The 18,005-nt window shown below is 35.3% G+C and overlaps 1 protein-coding gene across 2 annotated transcripts; it reads left to right on the forward strand.

The window, feature by feature from the left end:
* Positions 1-535: 535 nt before the first annotated feature.
* Positions 536-3,759, forward strand: LOC127073598 (deSI-like protein At4g17486). 2 transcript variants are annotated; one of them, XM_051014772.1, is made up of 4 exons: positions 540-907; positions 2,628-2,915; positions 3,008-3,088; positions 3,355-3,759. In XM_051014772.1, the coding sequence occupies exons 1-4, from the start codon at positions 748-750 to the stop codon at positions 3,489-3,491; spliced, it is 666 nt and encodes a 221-aa protein (XP_050870729.1). In that variant the 5' UTR covers positions 540-747; the 3' UTR covers positions 3,492-3,759. The 2 variants fall into 2 exon arrangements, with proteins under 2 accessions (XP_050870730.1, XP_050870729.1); XM_051014773.1 differs by lacking the exon at positions 3,008-3,088 and having other exon boundaries at positions 536-907.
* Positions 3,760-18,005: the final 14,246 nt, after the last annotated feature.

Genomic DNA, 18,005 nt, shown 5'->3' on the forward strand with positions numbered 1-18,005 from the left:
ACATGATACACCGTATATGTATATATAAATATTAGTTTTATTATTTTATTAATTTATTTTACTTAAGTTTATGTGCGACCATCATTTTGTTTGTTGTAATATACTGTGTGGCTATGGTGTATGAAGAATGCAATGTAAGAATAGCACAACTCTTAGAATAATCCATACCAAAATATTTTAAAACATAAACTTAAAAGACATATTTACCGCATAAAGTGTACTAGGAAAGTAACACAATAATGACACAAGTTTTTTTACTCATTAATGATGACAAGATAAAAGAAGCAAAGAAAGTGAAAGCAATAGTTTTTTAAAGTAAATAAATAAATAAATTTACAAAATCTATTAAAAACACAAGATGCCAATGTAAAGTATTCCACAAATTCTTCGACATTCAAAAAGTCACGACACCATGTAGCCAAAAAAAAAAATGTGTTTTCATTTTCACATGTAAAAACACTAGACAGTATAAAAAACATGAATAAATTTTGTGTGGTGTCGTGTTAATATAAACGGTTTTTTATTTGACCATTTTTTAGGTTGTCTTAAAATAAAATAAAATAAAAGAAGAAAGGAAGACTAGAGAAAGTAAAGCAAGAGAGTCAAATCTTGGGTGTGCCGAGGAGGCGGAATAGGAAGCGTCGCGGCCACAAAGTACGCTACATCTGTCTCATAGGAAACAGATCTCTCATAGATTCTTCTCTTCCTTCATCTCCATTAATTGCTGTTCCGTTGTTTGAAGAAAAAATGGGAGCGGAGAGCGCTTCTTCTAGCTTACAGTATGAGGAAGACGATAACAGCAGCAAAAACAACAGCAGTTTTGTGGTTTTGAATGTGTACGATCTCACACCTATGAATAATTATATCTATTGGTTTGGATTGGGGATCTTTCACTCTGGGATTGAAGGTACTTATTTTCACCATCTTGTTCATCTCATTTCTGATATGTCTTCACTTGTAAGAACGCTCCTAGTTTAAAGCGTGAAAGTTTGTTTAGGAGTGAGTACTAATTTGGTGTTTAGCCTTATCAGTTTGTTGTAATAGGTTGTTATTGATAATGTTGTCTTGTGTGTTGAGATGGGAATTTGGATTTTAGGGAAGATTCTGGTGAAACTTAATAGTCTGAGGAGTGAAACTCAAAATTGAGAATTATTTTGGATGCAATTGAGTTAAGTTGCAGATATAAAGTTGAGAGTAGAGAGAGAAGAGTTGTTTTCTGAATTGTTGAGATGCTTTCATTCAAGATAATTGAGCTAGCTCTATAGGTTAGACAGTTATAGAGTAATCAATTGGAGTATTCTAGAATTTTCTCCACTCAAATGGTACATAACTGAAACAAATAACAAACAAACTAAAAGTAAAAATATGCTCATAGAGTATATTCATAAGCAAAAACGTCTTAAGTTTCTGGAGTCCCTATGTAGGATTATTGCAGTTTAACTATGACAAAACAAATAGAGACTCTGTTTAACCATGACCATGGTTAAACCATGACAAATATTTTATGAGGCCCTATTTAGTTAAGGTGTAATCGTGACAAATTTTGGACTCTGTGCGGTAGCCTACATTACACTCCCTCAAAGACGGCGCTGCTCAGAAGTTGTGACTAACAAATAAGTTTGGGAAACAAAACGATAAAATAAAAGAAAGTTAGCAAATGGTAAACTACTGTAACATGTAGGCTTCCCTTTATCTATTAGTTGTTCATTATATGTGTACATGAATACACCATTGACTTGTACTCAAATTTCAATCAATAGAATAATTCAAAACAATTTTCTTATATGGCTTATAGTAGTAGTTTACAACTTTTCTTCATGAAGGGGGAGAAACATGTTCAACCTTGGTTACTGAAAAGTAGTGCTTGAATCCAAAATAAAAGCTTAAGAACAACACAACTTTGTAACTGTTAAGATTTGTTAATAAGGGAGGTAACTGTATAAAGAGGGGGAAATTAACATGCTAATGTACAGAAACATTTAAGCCAAAATGAAGAAGCCATTGCATGTATTAAGTGAACAAGTTGAGTGTGGCCATAGAAATTAGAATAGTTCAGAGGTGAAAAGTTGACAACGTCATTTCTAGTCCTGCATCAGCCATCAGTTCTTCAAGCAACGATTTCAACAAACCAACCTTAAAGTCGTTGATATGTGTAGTGTTGAGAGGTTTTGTGTGTCTGAAATTTATTTTTCTAGTTGTTGATTGAGAATGGTTCTGGGTAAAAGCATGGTCCTGGATAGAACATTATGGCGGAGGTTGATCCATGTAGCCGACCCCACTTAGTGGGATAAGGCTTTGTTGTTGTTGTTGTTGTCGTCGTCGTCATTGATTGAAAATCAGTTTCAAGAAAAAAGGATACGTAAATTTACTGAATTTTATCCATTTGATATGCAAATCTAAGGTGTTATGATCTCTTTTGAATATGCATGCGGTTTTTTCTATTATCTTTTTTTGTTAGAATTGTTTTGAAGATGCTACCACTCCATAAAATGTCCTAAATTTGTTATTGATGTTTATATGCTCTCTGCTGTTGTTACTTGTTACTGTTGTCCTAAACTTCTAGTCCTTGCTATTATTCCTAATCTTGGGAAGCTTTTATAGTTTTGGATTTTTTTATTCTGAAATAGTATATGGTAAGGAGTATGGATTTGGGGCCCATGACTTCTCAGCTAGCGGTGTATTTGAAGCGGAGCCAAAGACTTGCCCTGGATTCATATACAGATGTTCCATCATTTTGGGTCAAATACATATTAGCCCTTCGGAGTTCCGGACATTTATTGAAAGCATGGCTTCAGAGTATCACGGCGATACCTATCACCTTATATCTAAGAACTGCAACCATTTTACGAATGATGTCTCATATAGATTGATTGGAAAACAGACCCCGGGTTGGGTGAACCGCCTTGCTAAGCTAGGTAAGACTCGAAAGAAAAATCTCTTATAAGCATATTTTCATGATCGAAATAATGAAAGTAATATTAAGTTCACCCTTTTGGTCAAATTTCAGGTGCTTTGTGCAGTTGTCTACTTCCTGAATGTCTTCAAGTAACAACTGTTAAGCAAATACCTGAAGACCACGAATGCTCGGGTGTGTACAATATATTTTATTGTTCTGTGTTTTTTCCCTCATTGAACATATTTCTAGATGCATACTTTTTTTATAAAAAGGAATTGGAGAGGGGCAAAGTTATTATAAATTAAAGGGACTGTAATTGTCATTTTACAACCGTCTCCGAGAGAATTCGAATTCAATTACTAATTAGTTGAACCTCATGTATCTAGATGCATACATAGTTTTCCATCTTGTTCATACATGTAACAAATTCTGTGTACCTCTCTGGTGACTGTTTACAGAAGATGAACTTGCGGACTCTCTCTCAACTGCCACACCCTACAGATCACAAGAAACAGATGATGAGCAAGAAAAACACCTCCTGTCATCATCTGGTGCCGAGGACGTCACTTTCATTAAAGAGTCCCATGTAAAGTGAATGTGATTGATGTGTTTAAGGTGAGAAACTCCTTGAAAAATTGCAGGCTGTCTTTTATTGAATATTTGTCCATTTGATTTGCAGTGATTCTCTTTTTCGAAAAAATTCCCATTCTTTCACGGCTTTCTGTTATGTATTTGGTTCATTCATTGTATTTGTAACTGAAGAATCTAAATTATACCTAGTGCTGGCTTTTCAATGTAAAATTGTAAATGACATCTTTGTAAGTTGTCGGTTAAATTTGTTTAGTTATGAGACATTCTTAGTATATTATCGAGTTTTTTTGGGAGATTTATGTGAGAAAAAGAAAGAAAAATATTCAAGCTCAAATACAAGTGTTCAAAATTGTTTTGGTGATGCTGCTACTATTGGATTGGAAAATTCTATTGTTTGTTGGAATTTATGTTCCAAGGTCGGTGGCTAGCAATGTCTTTTGGTTCAACTTTGAAGGAAAGTTAATTGCCTTTGATGATTTTCTGGTGACTTTACTTTATCTTAACAAGCATTGGATCTTTGTTGAGATTTGTTGTTTTTGATTGGCAGTGTTTCCACCAGCAATTTGAGAAAACTATTGACGTAATATCTCTATACAACATTTGTCAAAAAGAAAACCTAAATTGTTAGCGGTTATCTTTTCAAAAAACTTTTAATAACTTCTATAAGAACTACAAACTTGTAGTAAGAAAAATAACACTTCATTCAGAAACAGAGAATATCAAAGATGAGTTGAATGAATCATTTGATTAATTGAGCAATAAACAAATCAACTCATAGCTCAAATACTCCAACTAATTTTTGTTGGTATTATTAACCTTTCTAGTGTTGGAATTAATCATTAAGAGTCAATTATACATGAATATATGTTCAACAAACTATAATATAATTTAGTGCGAAAATTAGATAGTCATATTTGCGTAAATAATTAATTTTAGGAATATCTGAATCTATTGAAAAAGTTTGAGTGATTCTTCTTCAACCGGTACTCCTAACCCTTAATACTCTTCAGATAGGGGGAATAAATAAATTATTTGTGTACGGTATATTGTAGACCATAATCTATTTATAGAGTGATGGTTAACGTATAACATGACTGACATATATCGATATGGATGGGTGATATGGAAATTCCAGATAGTGGTTGTCGTCACTGAGGTATAACGTGACGGACCCCCAATGACCATCACATCAATGTACTTGATGACATAGATTGATATGGATGAGTGACATGGAAATTCCATGCAATGTGATCTCTAAATCATGCATATTTTTAACTGGTCTTACTGAAGTCTTTAGTGAGATTAAACTAAAGTTCCATAGGTGCAATTCAAAATTAAAATATTTGCATATAACAAAAAAAAAATTATTTTTGTTATAAAAATAGTACCTCATGAGTTTTTTTATGTAGAAAATCAAGCATAACATAAAGTTTGAACAAAATCGTAAATCATAGAAAACTAAGGAAAAAACTCTCATTAATCTAAGCAATCTCAAAACCAAGACCCATGTGACCAACATGTCGATGAAAAGTCTTAGATGTGAAACATTTGGTTATTGAATTAGCTAGCATTAAGTCTGTCCCTATATGTTCTATCAAAATTTGTTTATCCTAAACTCTTTCTTTCATAACAAAATACTTGTTGTCATTAAATTTGGATTTTGTAGAACTCATATTGTTGTTGGAGTAGAACACGTTTGCATTATTGCCACAATAAACCTTCAAGGGCTTTTCGGTTCTCCCAACGATGTGTAGGCTTGTGACAAAGTTCTGCAACCAATAAAGTATGTTTGGAAGACTTCCAAGAGACGACTCCTCCAACCAAGAGAAAGATGTAACCATATATGGAGCGTCTATTATCTAGGCCCCCTGCAAAACAAAGTCAGAATACCTAATGATCTCCAAGTTATCTGACTTTCGATAAGTGAGCACGAAGTCTCTAGTTCTCTTCAGGTAGTGCATTACACGCTTTACTACTATCCAATGCTATATACCAAGTGTTCTAGGACGATCATACCTCTTTCTATTCGACCACATTCGGATAAAACACTCTGGACCAAAAATGTATCAACCGGTTGCTTAATCGCACTTCTAGAATCTTCTCCTGACTATTGGACTATCATGCGCTTCGCTGCATGAAATTTATGCCTCAAGCACATCCAACGCTCGTCTGAAAGATAGCGAAGCCATTATTCCTCTTCCTTATATATAAGTGTTCAACGCTCGTCTGAAAGATAGCGAAGCCATTAATCTAAGCATCATCTATGTTCCCGGATCCTGGGAATCAAGATCCCCAAGTCAATGCAAAAACCTCATAAATTAGGGAGTACGGTGGAAGGGGGGACCCCGACGAACATGCCCAGCTCGTCAATGATCGGTTAGACTACTACAATGTTGATGATGCTTCCAAGTGAAAGCTACTAGCATTAATCTTGGTCGGACCAACCAGGTTGTGGTTCAACGGTCTTCCCGATGGTTGTATTGAGTCATGGACAAAATTTTTGCAATCGCCTCACCATCTAGAAAAGATAACTGGTTACTATAACGACCTTGAGCACCATCATGCAAGGAAAGAAAAAAAAGACTATGATCATACATTAATCGATTTACTCAGGTTGTAGTAGAAGTAGAGGGAGCCAAAGAGGCCCTCTAATGTTGGATCTTTGAGAATGATCTCCTCCACGACCATCCTTTCCGCACCAAATTAAGGGGAAAAAAAAGTTAAAACAACCCAAGAGATGTTGAGCCTGACCCAACCCTACATGACCATGGAAGAAAAACTGAATACTCGCTTCGACAACCCAACCCCAGCGCTACCGACACAAACTCTGATCTTTCACTTGGGAAGGAACCACGCTGACACAAAGTAGCCCCCGATAGGGGGTCACATAGTCAGTACAATAAGTAAACGTTTTTAAATACTTCTCGGGATAAGATTTACCAAGAAAGTGTCAATACTGAGTTCAGGAAGGCAGAAATCCACCCCCATTACCCTGTATGAGAGACTGGCCAAATAAATAAATTAAAGTACTACCACTTTCACAGGGGGCACAACCATAACACAGACGATTGTATCCAACTTAAAGACACGATTGAAGCACTAATAAAAAAAGACAGTCTGTCAGAATACGTTAAGGACGAAAAACGAGACTGAGAAAAGTCTATAAAAACCAAGTTCCCCACAGAAGCTTCTGAATCCGGTCCCAGTTGCGAAGGAAGAGAAATAGGCAAAGGAAAATTCCCGTATATTGCTGGCATCATCGGAGGTGCACCAAAAACGAACCTACCCTCTAAAGGTACAATCAAAAGGAAATTTTCCGAAATGATAGCCGTCTACATAATCAAAGGAAGTTCATCATCCAAAACCCCCGATCGACATATGTTAGGCTTCTGAGACTCTGAGAAGGTTGTAGGCATTTCTAACGAATTGTACCCCCTAGTATTCACGATAAATGTAGGATAATTTGACTTCTCACAAATATTAATTGACGGGGAAAGTTCATGTGATATCCTTTACTCGTCTCTGTTTTAAAAAATGGGCCTAGACAGAGGAAGCCTAATACTATACGATGGCTCAGATTTACAAGCATTCAATATAACTACCACCCGTCCCTAGGGTTACACAGAGTTAATGGTATCCGTAGGAGAGGACAAAGACCTCATGTCCATTAACATAAAATTCCTGGTCATCCCATGCAATACCCTTTATAAATGCACCATGTGTAGGCCCTTCACTGTAGCGTTGGATGTCGTAGCCTCAATCGTGCACTTAAAGCTCAAGTACTATAACCTTCATGGAAAGCCATTTATTTTGCATGTTGACCTTTAAGAGGAAAAAAGATACACCATATGCTCCATAGGGATCAAAGGAAGGTACAACTATGGAAATCAACATGACCTCCCTTATATGGCATCTCCGAAGCCTGAACTTCTACACACTTCAACGTGGCTAAGAAGGGGAAAAAGTGACAACAAAAATAAGAAGCATGAAAAATGCTCTATTATATTTCATATTTTACGTCCACATGCATGCATATATAAATGTGTAAATTGACATATAATTGTAGCGGTAAAAATGTTGAGATTAAGCTATCAATTAACTTAACTCACAAAGCAAGAGTCGCCACCGCGCTTTTATTGTTTCCAAAGGAAAAGGGAAAAGTACAAGTAAAACCCGAAGAAGTTTTAAATAAAAAATAATAAAAGAGATAAGCGTTTGGGGGTTAGTTATGCAAAGGAAAGGCATTAGCACCCTAAATATCCATGGTATTCCATGGGAACCTCTTTAAAAATGTGTACATTTTTGTTTGAAAAGGGTGTTATTTGTAAAAGATTGGAGAGATGGGAAAAGAAGTATATTTTTTCTTATTTTTGGTGTTTGCCAAGACCCTTAAAGTCTCATGCCTACGTACCAACAAAGTGAAATGAATGATCAAAACCTTGTAGTTCGTGGTAAAAATAACGAAGGAGTTTGTTTTGATTCATTTTTAATGAGAAGACATTTTGTCATTTTAAAGAGAATACTCAACTAGTCACCCACAAATATGATTACTTTGCATCATCATGAGAAGGGCTCCAACTTGGATAAGGATCAACAAGTATGCCACTAGCTCTCACAGATGGAAAAGAATTGTAATCAATACTATGAGGATAGGAGAATTATATCTCAACTATGGAAATGACTCAAGTTTAAGCTTTGAGAATTTTTTTAAAAGGAAAAGTGCACAAGGGCACAAAATGATTTGAATGAGTTATGCATTTTTTTAGTCTTTTGAAATTGGTCTAAGCATGCTTAAGATGGATTAATATTTATTAAGAAAAAGGTTTTGAAAATCACTTGACAAAAGTCAAGGTTTGTTGAGAAAGTGGTTCAAGTTAAAAACAAGAAGGTTTTGAAAAAGAGAGAAGATTTTGAAAATTAAAAAAAAAGGAGGAGAAGAAGAGACTATCCTAGATCATACATTAAAATCTAGGGAGGAAAGATATAACCAAGAAATAGCAAGCTTTATGACATAAGTCAAGCAAAAATTCCCTCATTTGGATTAAGCCTCAAACAAGTCAGAATAAGCAAATAATAATCCATGTATCAGATGAAACCAGAGTAACTCAACCAAGTCTTCAAAAAGAAATCCCAAGTCAAAGGTATGAATTCTAGGGTCTTAAATCATAAGTTCCAAAGAAAAGGTCAAGATCCTATTTCTAAGTCCATAACTCCACAATGATGCCAAGGATAGTAACCACAAGCCCATGAATCAGGATAATCAAGTTTCCCTTTTTAGGCTTTTTCTTTATTAATGTCTTGTTTACAATGACATAAAAGAAAAGTCCAAATGGACAAAGAATAAAATCATAAAATCATAAATAATATGATATGGAATGCTAAATATAAAGTATAAAGTAAATTGCATAAAATAAAGGGCATAACGTAAATGACTTGGAAATAAAAGTTAATACAAGTAAACTGTTAGTAAAGGGTGTTAGTAATCAAAGATGAAAGATGGTTTGGTCACTTTTTGGAGAACACTCAACTATCCACTCACAAGCATGAAAATATGAACCTATACATCGTTTATGAGAAGGGTTCCAACTTGGATAAAATCAACAAGTATGCCACTAGCTCTCACAAATGGAAAAGGAGCAACATTTTCACACAATACCATGAGGAATAGGAGACTTACAATCTCACTTATAAAATGTCTTTGCTTTTGGGACAAATTTAGCGCTATGTTAAGCAATCATAATTGGACTTATCTAGAAGTCACAACTATCTGAGGCCGGTCAATAATAATATTTGTGTTAATACATGTTAGAGAAATGATATATAAATCATTCTCCTAAAGACATGCCACAGAAAAAAGAAGAAAGAAAGAGGGTGATCAAGCACAAAGGCTAAGAGCATGATCCTTTACTTCAATTTACATTTCATGACACTTAGGATAAACTTATGTATCAATTCAAATTACCTTAAGTGATCCATGATCAATTAGGAGGTAGATTTGAAATGATGAAAGTTCATCAAGTACCAATCCATACATCATGAACAAGATGGACACAAGTCATCCAATTGATCAAAGGAAAAAGAAGGAGATGATGAAGAGAGACACAAGATAAATCACACCTAAATTGGATCAAAAGTTTGATCAAGTCATCATCAAAATCAATCATCCATTTTGGTGGATTAGAGTTTTCACCCCATCAACACCCAAGATCCATTGAGTTTGATGAGACTTGAAGTCCAAACCATCATGATCCAAGGGCAACAGAAGTCCACAAAGGACACACAAATATAAAATGCAATTAAATAAAATAAAAATGCACCAAAAGTATTTTTAAATGAATTTTAAAATAGAAATAAAATGAAAAATCCATAAAGTCCTCCAAAATACAAAATAAATGGCCAAGAAAATTATGTAAGGTTGGAAATAAAATAAGAAGCATATAATAAATTTTTCAAAATTTAAAATGCAGAAAAGTATTTTTTAAACCAATTAAAACAAAGGAGAAAAGAGAAAATTCATGAAAAATAGAAACTCAGTGAAATAAAATGTAAAAAATAAAAATCAGATGAAGAAAAATAAAAGAGAATTTTAGAAATTATTTTGGGATTTTTTGGATAAAAAATGAAATTACTACGAATTTTAAAAGAAAAAACAATTAAAAATAATAAGAGAAAAATAATTCAAATCAGAAAAAACACGGAGCGTTGGATCACGCCTTATTAATTGATGTGGTAGATCCAACACTCCATATGTTAGAGAACACAATGGAACGCGCTGCAAGCCAAATACAAGATCCAGTTTAAATCCAACCAATAAGAACATTTCATTCTGCCAACATGTCTGATCAAACTCAGATAACTTGAGAAAACTCCGGTCGTCTTCTCCAGTGAGGTCTCATCGGAGTTTCATTGTTTGGTAAATTTAGAACACGAGACCACCATCATTGTGATCCTCTTCTCATCCCGAATTCAACATCATGCTTCAAATTCATTTATGTAAACTGAGCAAAGGGAATTTCAGAGAAGTTTCAGAAACAAGCAAGCCAGGAAAAATTAAATTAAATGCTGAACACAATCAATCAACGCCAGATAAGTTAGGGGAAATCATCAGAGAGTGAAGGACTATATTGTGGTAATTTGTTTGAGTTCAAATGATGCTCATAACTACCTTGTCCAAATGGTGATCAGAAGTTGATGAAGCTCGACCTGAGTAGAGCACTTCAGAAGGTCTTAAAGCTTGGGAATTGTTGTAAAAGTTTTAGAGGATGCCGAAGGTGCTAATGGAATCAAGAAATTGGATTGAAACAAGTTGAAACTCAAAACCTGATAGTTGAATTTTCTGAAAAATTTCAAGATGCGGCAGGGATTTCTTGGCTCTCAAAAGCTTGGAAATGAATGAAATATCTTCCTCTATTTATAGAGAATGTGATTGGATCCAAATACGTGTAAATGATGCAGAATTCGTGCAAAACGAATTTGATCCGAATGTGAGAAAAGTGTGACTTGCAACTCATCAAAACTCAACCAAATGATGCATTTTAAGGATCAATTAACTTCTGGAGACTTGTTTAAACATGTTTAGGTCCAAAACACATGCTAATTTGGCTTGGAATTTAGAATAGTTAAGTTCAAAACTCGGGTAATGGCAATTTCTTCAGTTACAAGTCACCATGTTCAACTCAATGGGGCACCTTACTCAGGAAGCTTTTTGATCTCATTCTTTTTGCAATGTGTTAACATCATGGCCAAGATTATAATGTGCCAACAAAGGTTGCATTTGGATGCTTGAGCACAAAGTTATGTCATGTTGAAGTTGGCATGAAAAACTGATCATATAACTTAGAAAAAATTGAGTGCTTCATGGCTGAAAAGGACCTATAATGTCTCAATGAATTCCATGACCTTCCAAGCATATTTTGACCTTGATCCTTGAAGAAAACTTGTAGAGGGCATCACAAATGACATTGTTCAAAAAGAATCAGCCTCATATGTTAAAAATCGAAGAAGTTATAATCTTAGAAAGTTGGGAAAAAGTCACTTGAAAATATGTCAAACTTTTGATGATCTTATAAGCATAATTGGCTTTTGTCATGTAAAGAGAAGTTACATAAGACGTTGAGAAGAGTCATATGAAAACAGAAGCATTCAAAAATATTGAGAATTGAAGGAGTTGTGATCCTTGGAACCTTGACGGTGAAACATCCTAACGTCTCTTTTGAAGCTTTCCAAAAGACACTATTGCGCTGCATCTTCAATGACTATTTTCTTCTTTATTTAAGGAGCTAAAAGACTTGAAGATAACCACGTAAATGAACACTAATTGACAAAAACAAAGAGAAGTTACTCTGTAAAAGAAAAGCACAAGATAAACTTAGGATTTCTTATCCTTGTATATCTTAGAAATCCTTAAGTCTTAAAGAGTCTATTTGTCGTGTATTCTTTATACACCTCTAATTGTATATCAATTGTATTTTCCCAATAATATTTTATCTTCTAGATATATTATAAGAAGTCTCTTACTTGTGTGTTTGATCATAGAAGTCTCTTATTAAGTGTTTAAGCAAAGGGAGTCTCTAGCTTGTATGCTTGAGCAAAGAAGTCTCTTAATTACGTGTTTGAGAAAAGGAAGTCTCTTGATTGTGTACTTGAGCTTTGAAGTATATTATTTGTGTGTTTGAGCAAAGGAAGTCTCTTGCTCATGTGCTTGAGCAAATTGTAATCTTGTGTGATTATAGTGAAAATTTCTTGCAAGTACACGTGGACTGGATTACCCTCAAGTTGTGAGAGGAACCAGGATAACTCTGTGTGTTATTCTTCTTTCATTCATATTATATCCGCACAGTCTGTGCTTAAAACCTAACATTGGTACATAAAAGATCATGAGAAAAACATATTGATCTATGTCTGGTGTTTTTGAATCTGGGAGTGGTAATCCTACTCCACATGTTCCTATAAATCATGATAACAATCCAAAAAAGAACAACTATATAGCTAGACCTCCAACCTTCAGTGGAGACAATACTTAGTTTGAATGGTGGACAAGAAATATTTTACTAATATCATATGCCTTGATTATGAAGATATGACATTCTACAAGATGGAATTGATATCCCAGTCAATGGAGTTAGAATGGTGTCTGATAGAAAAGATCTCACACCAGCTCAGAAAAAGGTCTATAGAAAATATCATAGAGTTAGAGGCATCTTAGTTGACGATCTACCTCATTCAGGATGCATAAAAATCATTGATAAATCTACTGCTAAGACCATTTTCAATCCCCTATGTGATACTTATGAAGGGAATCAACAAGTTCCAGAAGTTAAGGCTAATCTTCTGATTCAACGTTATAAGCTGTTCAGAATGAAGGAGGATGAAGACATTGAAACCACATTTCCAGGTTTCAAGTTCTTGTATCTGGACTTCAGGTTCTGAATAAGAGCTATACTACATCTGATCATGTCAAGAAGATTCTTAGGCGTCTTCCTGTCAGATATAAACTTAAAGTGACAACTATGCAAAAGGATAAAAACTTAAACACATTTAATCTTGAAAGTCTTATCAATAATCTTAGAAGCCATGAGATGGAGCTCAATAGAGATGAACCTGTCAGAAATTTAAAGCTGTTGATTTTGAAATCTGTTGCCACACCCTATAGATCACCAGAAATAGACGATGGGCAAAAACAACACCTTATGTCATCCTCTGGTGCCGAGTAAGACACTTTCATTAAAGAGACCCATGTAAAGTGAATGTGATTGATGTGTTTAAGGTGAGACAACCCTTGAAAAGTTGCAGGCTCTCTTTGATTGAATATTTGCCCATTTGATTTACAACGATTCTCTTTTAAAAAAAATTCAATTCTTTCACGACTTTCTGTCATGTATTTGGGTTGATTCTAAGGGTTGGCAGCAATTTTGGTAAAACAAAGAGTGTTCACAAGATGTTATGTGTGATGTCTTAACATGAGATATCCTATGTACCTGCTGGAGTTCAAGAACATGTTCAGGCAGGATTGTTTCAGAATGCCACATACAATGCCATGGCTTCTGATATTGGATGTACCTGTTGGAGCTTAAATGAAAGACATGTTCATGCAGGATTATTTCAGATGACATACATAAGGTCATGGCATCTGATATGGTTATACCTGCTGGAAGTTATAAAAGGAATTATTGGATTATGCAGGATTTTTCTAGGATGTCAGACCCGATGTCATGACATCTTGTACACAGAACATTCAGTGTGAATGTCTGGTGTTTTTGTGATTGCACAATTAATGGCAATCTTTGTATGATTGAAGATCTGATTAGCTGGCGCATTCAATCATGGATTACAACCTGATTTACTTATTTTCCAAGGAGATCTAACCAACTGTTATAAAAAGATTTGATTGGAAAATAGATTTAGGGTTTTCAAGATGTCCAAGCCCAACTGAATGCTTCTATAAAAAGGGACTTAGAAAACCTGTTTTACAACACAACCAATACTGAGCGAAATACAGCGAGAGAGCTAGGGTTTGTGTCTGTTTAGTCGTGAGACTTGTTGGTCATTCAAGTCATCTTTTGATGATTGAATTAGACTGATTTGTGATTGTAATTTGTCACTCTAAAGCTATTAAGCAAGAGTGTGTGTCTACTTGATCAAAGCTGTGAAGCAAGATCAAGTGTGTGTCTTCTTGATAAAAGCTGTGAAGAAAGATCAAGAGTGTGTCTTCTTGATTGAAACTGTGAAGTAAAATCAAGAGTGTGTTATTGAAAAGTGTTGTCTTTTCACAAGGGATTGTTGTTTAAAATCACTGGTGTATGATTGTAAGGAAGTGAGTAGGTTCTCATATCTAAGAGTGCTTAGGTAGAAATTGCACGGGTAGAGATTAGGTGAGAAAGACTGTAACTTGTTGAAGTGTACGGAGAGACTTTGAACTGATTCTATTTTAGTGAATTTCCTTCCTGGCTTGGTAGCCCCCAAATGTAGGTGAGTTGGACCGAACTGGGTTAATAATTGCTTGTGTTGTAAGAACAAAATTAGTTCTACAATAGATTCCAGGATTTTGATGATAACAAAGGATGAAACCAAAAATGGCACCCTAACGAAATTTCTCTAAGTGTGTAGGACTCTGAACAAGAACAAAGGAATCTGATCTATTTATCAGATACAAACTCTAATCAGATGCAAAGGATCAGAAGCATCTGAAGAAGAAGTGCACTCTAGAAGTTCTGACTCTGAGCAAAACAGGATAGCAAAATACCAGAAGTTCTAAACTTCCACTGGACTCAGTTCTGATGATCTAAAAAGGCCAGTTCTCTTAGAAGCTCTGACGTAACCTCAACGCAATCTCCAGTTGACAAAGTAACTCCAAGATAACAAAGACTCTGATGAAGATTCTCCAAATCCAGAAAGAGTAACGGAAATAACTTCTTCAAATGGAAAGAAAGTTTTTTTGGAAAGAAGTTATTCAGGGAGACATTTTGGTTATGGCAAGAAACACAGAAGTAATGACATTGCATGCTCATCAAAGGCCAATATTTTGTCATCACTCCAACGGTCCTTTCACCAGTATATAAAGGACATCATACTTCAGTGAGAGACACAACAACGCACAGAAAAATTCTTTACATTCTCTCTCAATCTTTCACGAGCTGTTGCTCATACGTGAAAACACTTGCTTGCTCTATTTGCTGTAATATTTGCTTACTCTTAGAAGCACTTTCGATTACAATTCTTTTTGCTAAATTGCTTTTGTTCCTCAAGTGACTCTGCGTAGTCTGTATACTTGGGAGGACTAAGAGATCACTCTCTTAGACATTTGGTTGTATTAATCTTTCAAGATTAGTGGATTAAGTCCTTTTTGAAGGCGAAATCACCTTGGCCGGGTGGACTGGAGTAGCTTTGTGTTATAAGCGAACCAGTATAAAATTTTGTGTGTTCTTCTTTTGAAAAAGCGTTTATTTTCCAAAACAATTCAAACCCCCCTTTCTTGTTTTTCTCACCTTCAATAGGTATCAGAGCTTCGACTCTGTTATTGATTTTCTAATCAAACACTTAACAGTGTAGAGAGATCCAGAACGAGAAAAACTATGGCCAACACCAATGAAAGAGACAGTTACAATGCTAAGCCTCCAGTCTTTGATGGAGAGAAATTTGATTACTGGAAAGATAGAATTGAAAGTTTCTTTCTAGGCTATGACGCTGATCTCTGGGACATTATCACAGATGGATACAAACCTCCTGTAACAGATGCTGGAGTTGCCATTTCCAGAAGTAAAATGACAGATGATCAGAAGCGCGAATTCAAGAATCATCACAAAGCCAGAACGATACTTCTCAATGCCATATCTTAAAATGAGTATGAAAAAATCACCAACAGGGAAACAACTAAAGATATACTCGACTCCCTGAGGATGACTCATGAAGGAAACTCTCAGGTCAAAGAAACAAAGGCTCTGGCTCTAATCCAGAAATATGAAGCCTTCAAAATGGAGAATGATGAAGCTGTAGAGGTAATGTTCTCTAGATTCCAAACTCTTATTGCAGGTCTCAAATTACTAGACAAAGGATACACAACTGCAGACCATGTCAAAAAGATAGTCAGAAGCTTTCCAAAGAAGTGGAGACCCATGGTCACAGCCTTAAAGCTTTCAAAGGATTTGAACAACATCCGCCTTGAAGAGCTTGTCAGTTCACTCAGAAGTCATGAGATAGAACTAGAGGAAGATGAGCCTTAGAAGAAGAACAAGTCTGTAGCATTAAAGTCCAGATCTGAAAGGCGCAAGTCTGAAAGAAATAAAGCCTTCCAGGCCGAAACAGAAGATGCTGATGACTATGAACAGGAAGATTCTGATGATGAAGAAGAATTATCCCTCCTGACCAGAAGAGTAAAACAACTCTGGAGAAAGAGGAATAATAACTTCAGGAGACCAAGACCCAGAGGGGATCGATCAGAATCAACCTCAAAAGGTAAAACTAACAAAGATGTTACTTGTTATGAATGTAAAAAAACAGGTCACTACAGGAACGAATGTCCCAAGTTAAAGAAAGACAGTTCCAGAAAAGAGAACTTCAAGAAAAATTCCCTCAGAACAAAAAAGGGACTGATGGCTACCTAGGATGATAACGAATCTGACTCATCAGAATCAGACTCTGATGAACAGGCTAATATATCACTGATGGCTACCACATCCAAGAACACCTCAGATGAAGAATCTGAATCAGAAGAGGTATTTTCTGAACTCTCACGATCTGACCTAGAATCATGTCTGTCTGAAACTCTCAGCTCATATCAGAAACTAAAACAAAAATTTAAAGCTGTAAAAGGCGTTCTTGAAGAAACATTAGAAGAATGTGGAAAACTTGAGATAACAATCTTAGAATTAAAAGATGAAAACAGATCTTTGACATTAGAAAGAGATGCAACAAAGAAAAATTGCTCAAAACTTGAAGAAGCGTTATCTCAAGCTCCACAAACTTCAAACACAATAACTTATAAATATGAAAAAGCTTTTCAAAAGTTTCTGAAAAATGGGATAGGGAGGAGTATTATGGTATCCATGATTTATGGAGTCAGTCAGAACAATAGAAGAGGAATTGGGTATGATCCTAGTGAAGATAAAACTTCTACTGATGAACAACCTAAATCTCCATTTTCATATCACTATACACACACACAAGAGCAAAAATTTAATAATGCTAGAAAAACCAAAGTGTTAAGAAGCTCTGGGAAAACTAATCACAAAGGACCCAAAAGAATCTGGGTACCAAAGGATAAGATTGTTTATGTTGGAGATATCCTATGCAGCAGAGTTAAAACACCAGTCATGGTACCTGGACTCTAGATGCTCGCGACACATGACGGGAAGAAAGTATATGTTCCAAAGACTGGAACTTAAAGATGCTGGATTCGTAGGCTTCGGAGGAGATCAGAAAGGAAGGATCAGAGGCTCCGGAACTATTGGTAATTGTACTCTTCCCTCTATATCTGATGTGTTATATGTAGAAGGATTAATGCATAATCTGTTATCAATAAGTCAATTATATGATAACGGTTATGATGTAATCTTTAATAAAAAAACATGTAAAGCCATAAATCAAAACAATGGTTATGTCCTATTCACTGGCAAGAGGAAAAACAATATTTATAAAATAAATCTTTCTGATTTAAAAGAACAAAATGTGAAATGTCTGATGTCTGTTCACGAAGAGCAATGGGTATGGCATAGACGCTTGGGCCACATTAGCATGAGAAAATTATCTCAGCTAAATAAACTCGAGTTAGTCAGAGGCCTACCTAAACTGAAGTTTTCTTCAGATGCTCTGTGTGAAGCATGTCAGAAAGGAAAATTTTCAAACACATCTTTCAAAAAGAAAAATATTGTTTCTACCTCTAAGCCTCTGGAACTTCTTCACATTGATTTATTTGGTCCTGTGAAAACAGCATCAGTCAATGGAAAGAAGTATGGACTAGTCATTGTTGATGATTTCAGTCGCTGGACATGGGTAAAATTCCTAAAGCACAAGAGTGAGTCTC

Source organism: Lathyrus oleraceus, chromosome 4 (genome assembly GCF_024323335.1).
Source record: "Lathyrus oleraceus cultivar Zhongwan6 chromosome 4, CAAS_Psat_ZW6_1.0, whole genome shotgun sequence".
NCBI classification, from domain to species: domain Eukaryota; kingdom Viridiplantae; phylum Streptophyta; class Magnoliopsida; order Fabales; family Fabaceae; genus Lathyrus; species Lathyrus oleraceus.

What these genes read in the sequence shown, in the direction of transcription:
- LOC127073598 (XM_051014772.1), top strand. Translation starts at nt 748, where the DNA reads ATGGGAGCGGAGAGCGCTTCTTCTAGCTTACAGTATGAGGAAGACGAT. An exon ending in CTTTCACTCTGGGATTGAAG is followed by an intron (nt 908 to 2,627) that starts GTACTTATTTTC and finishes ATTCTGAAATAG; the next exon opens with TATATGGTAAGGAGTATGGA. An exon ending in TGAAGACCACGAATGCTCGG is followed by an intron (nt 3,089 to 3,354) that starts GTGTGTACAATA and finishes GACTGTTTACAG; the next exon opens with AAGATGAACTTGCGGACTCT.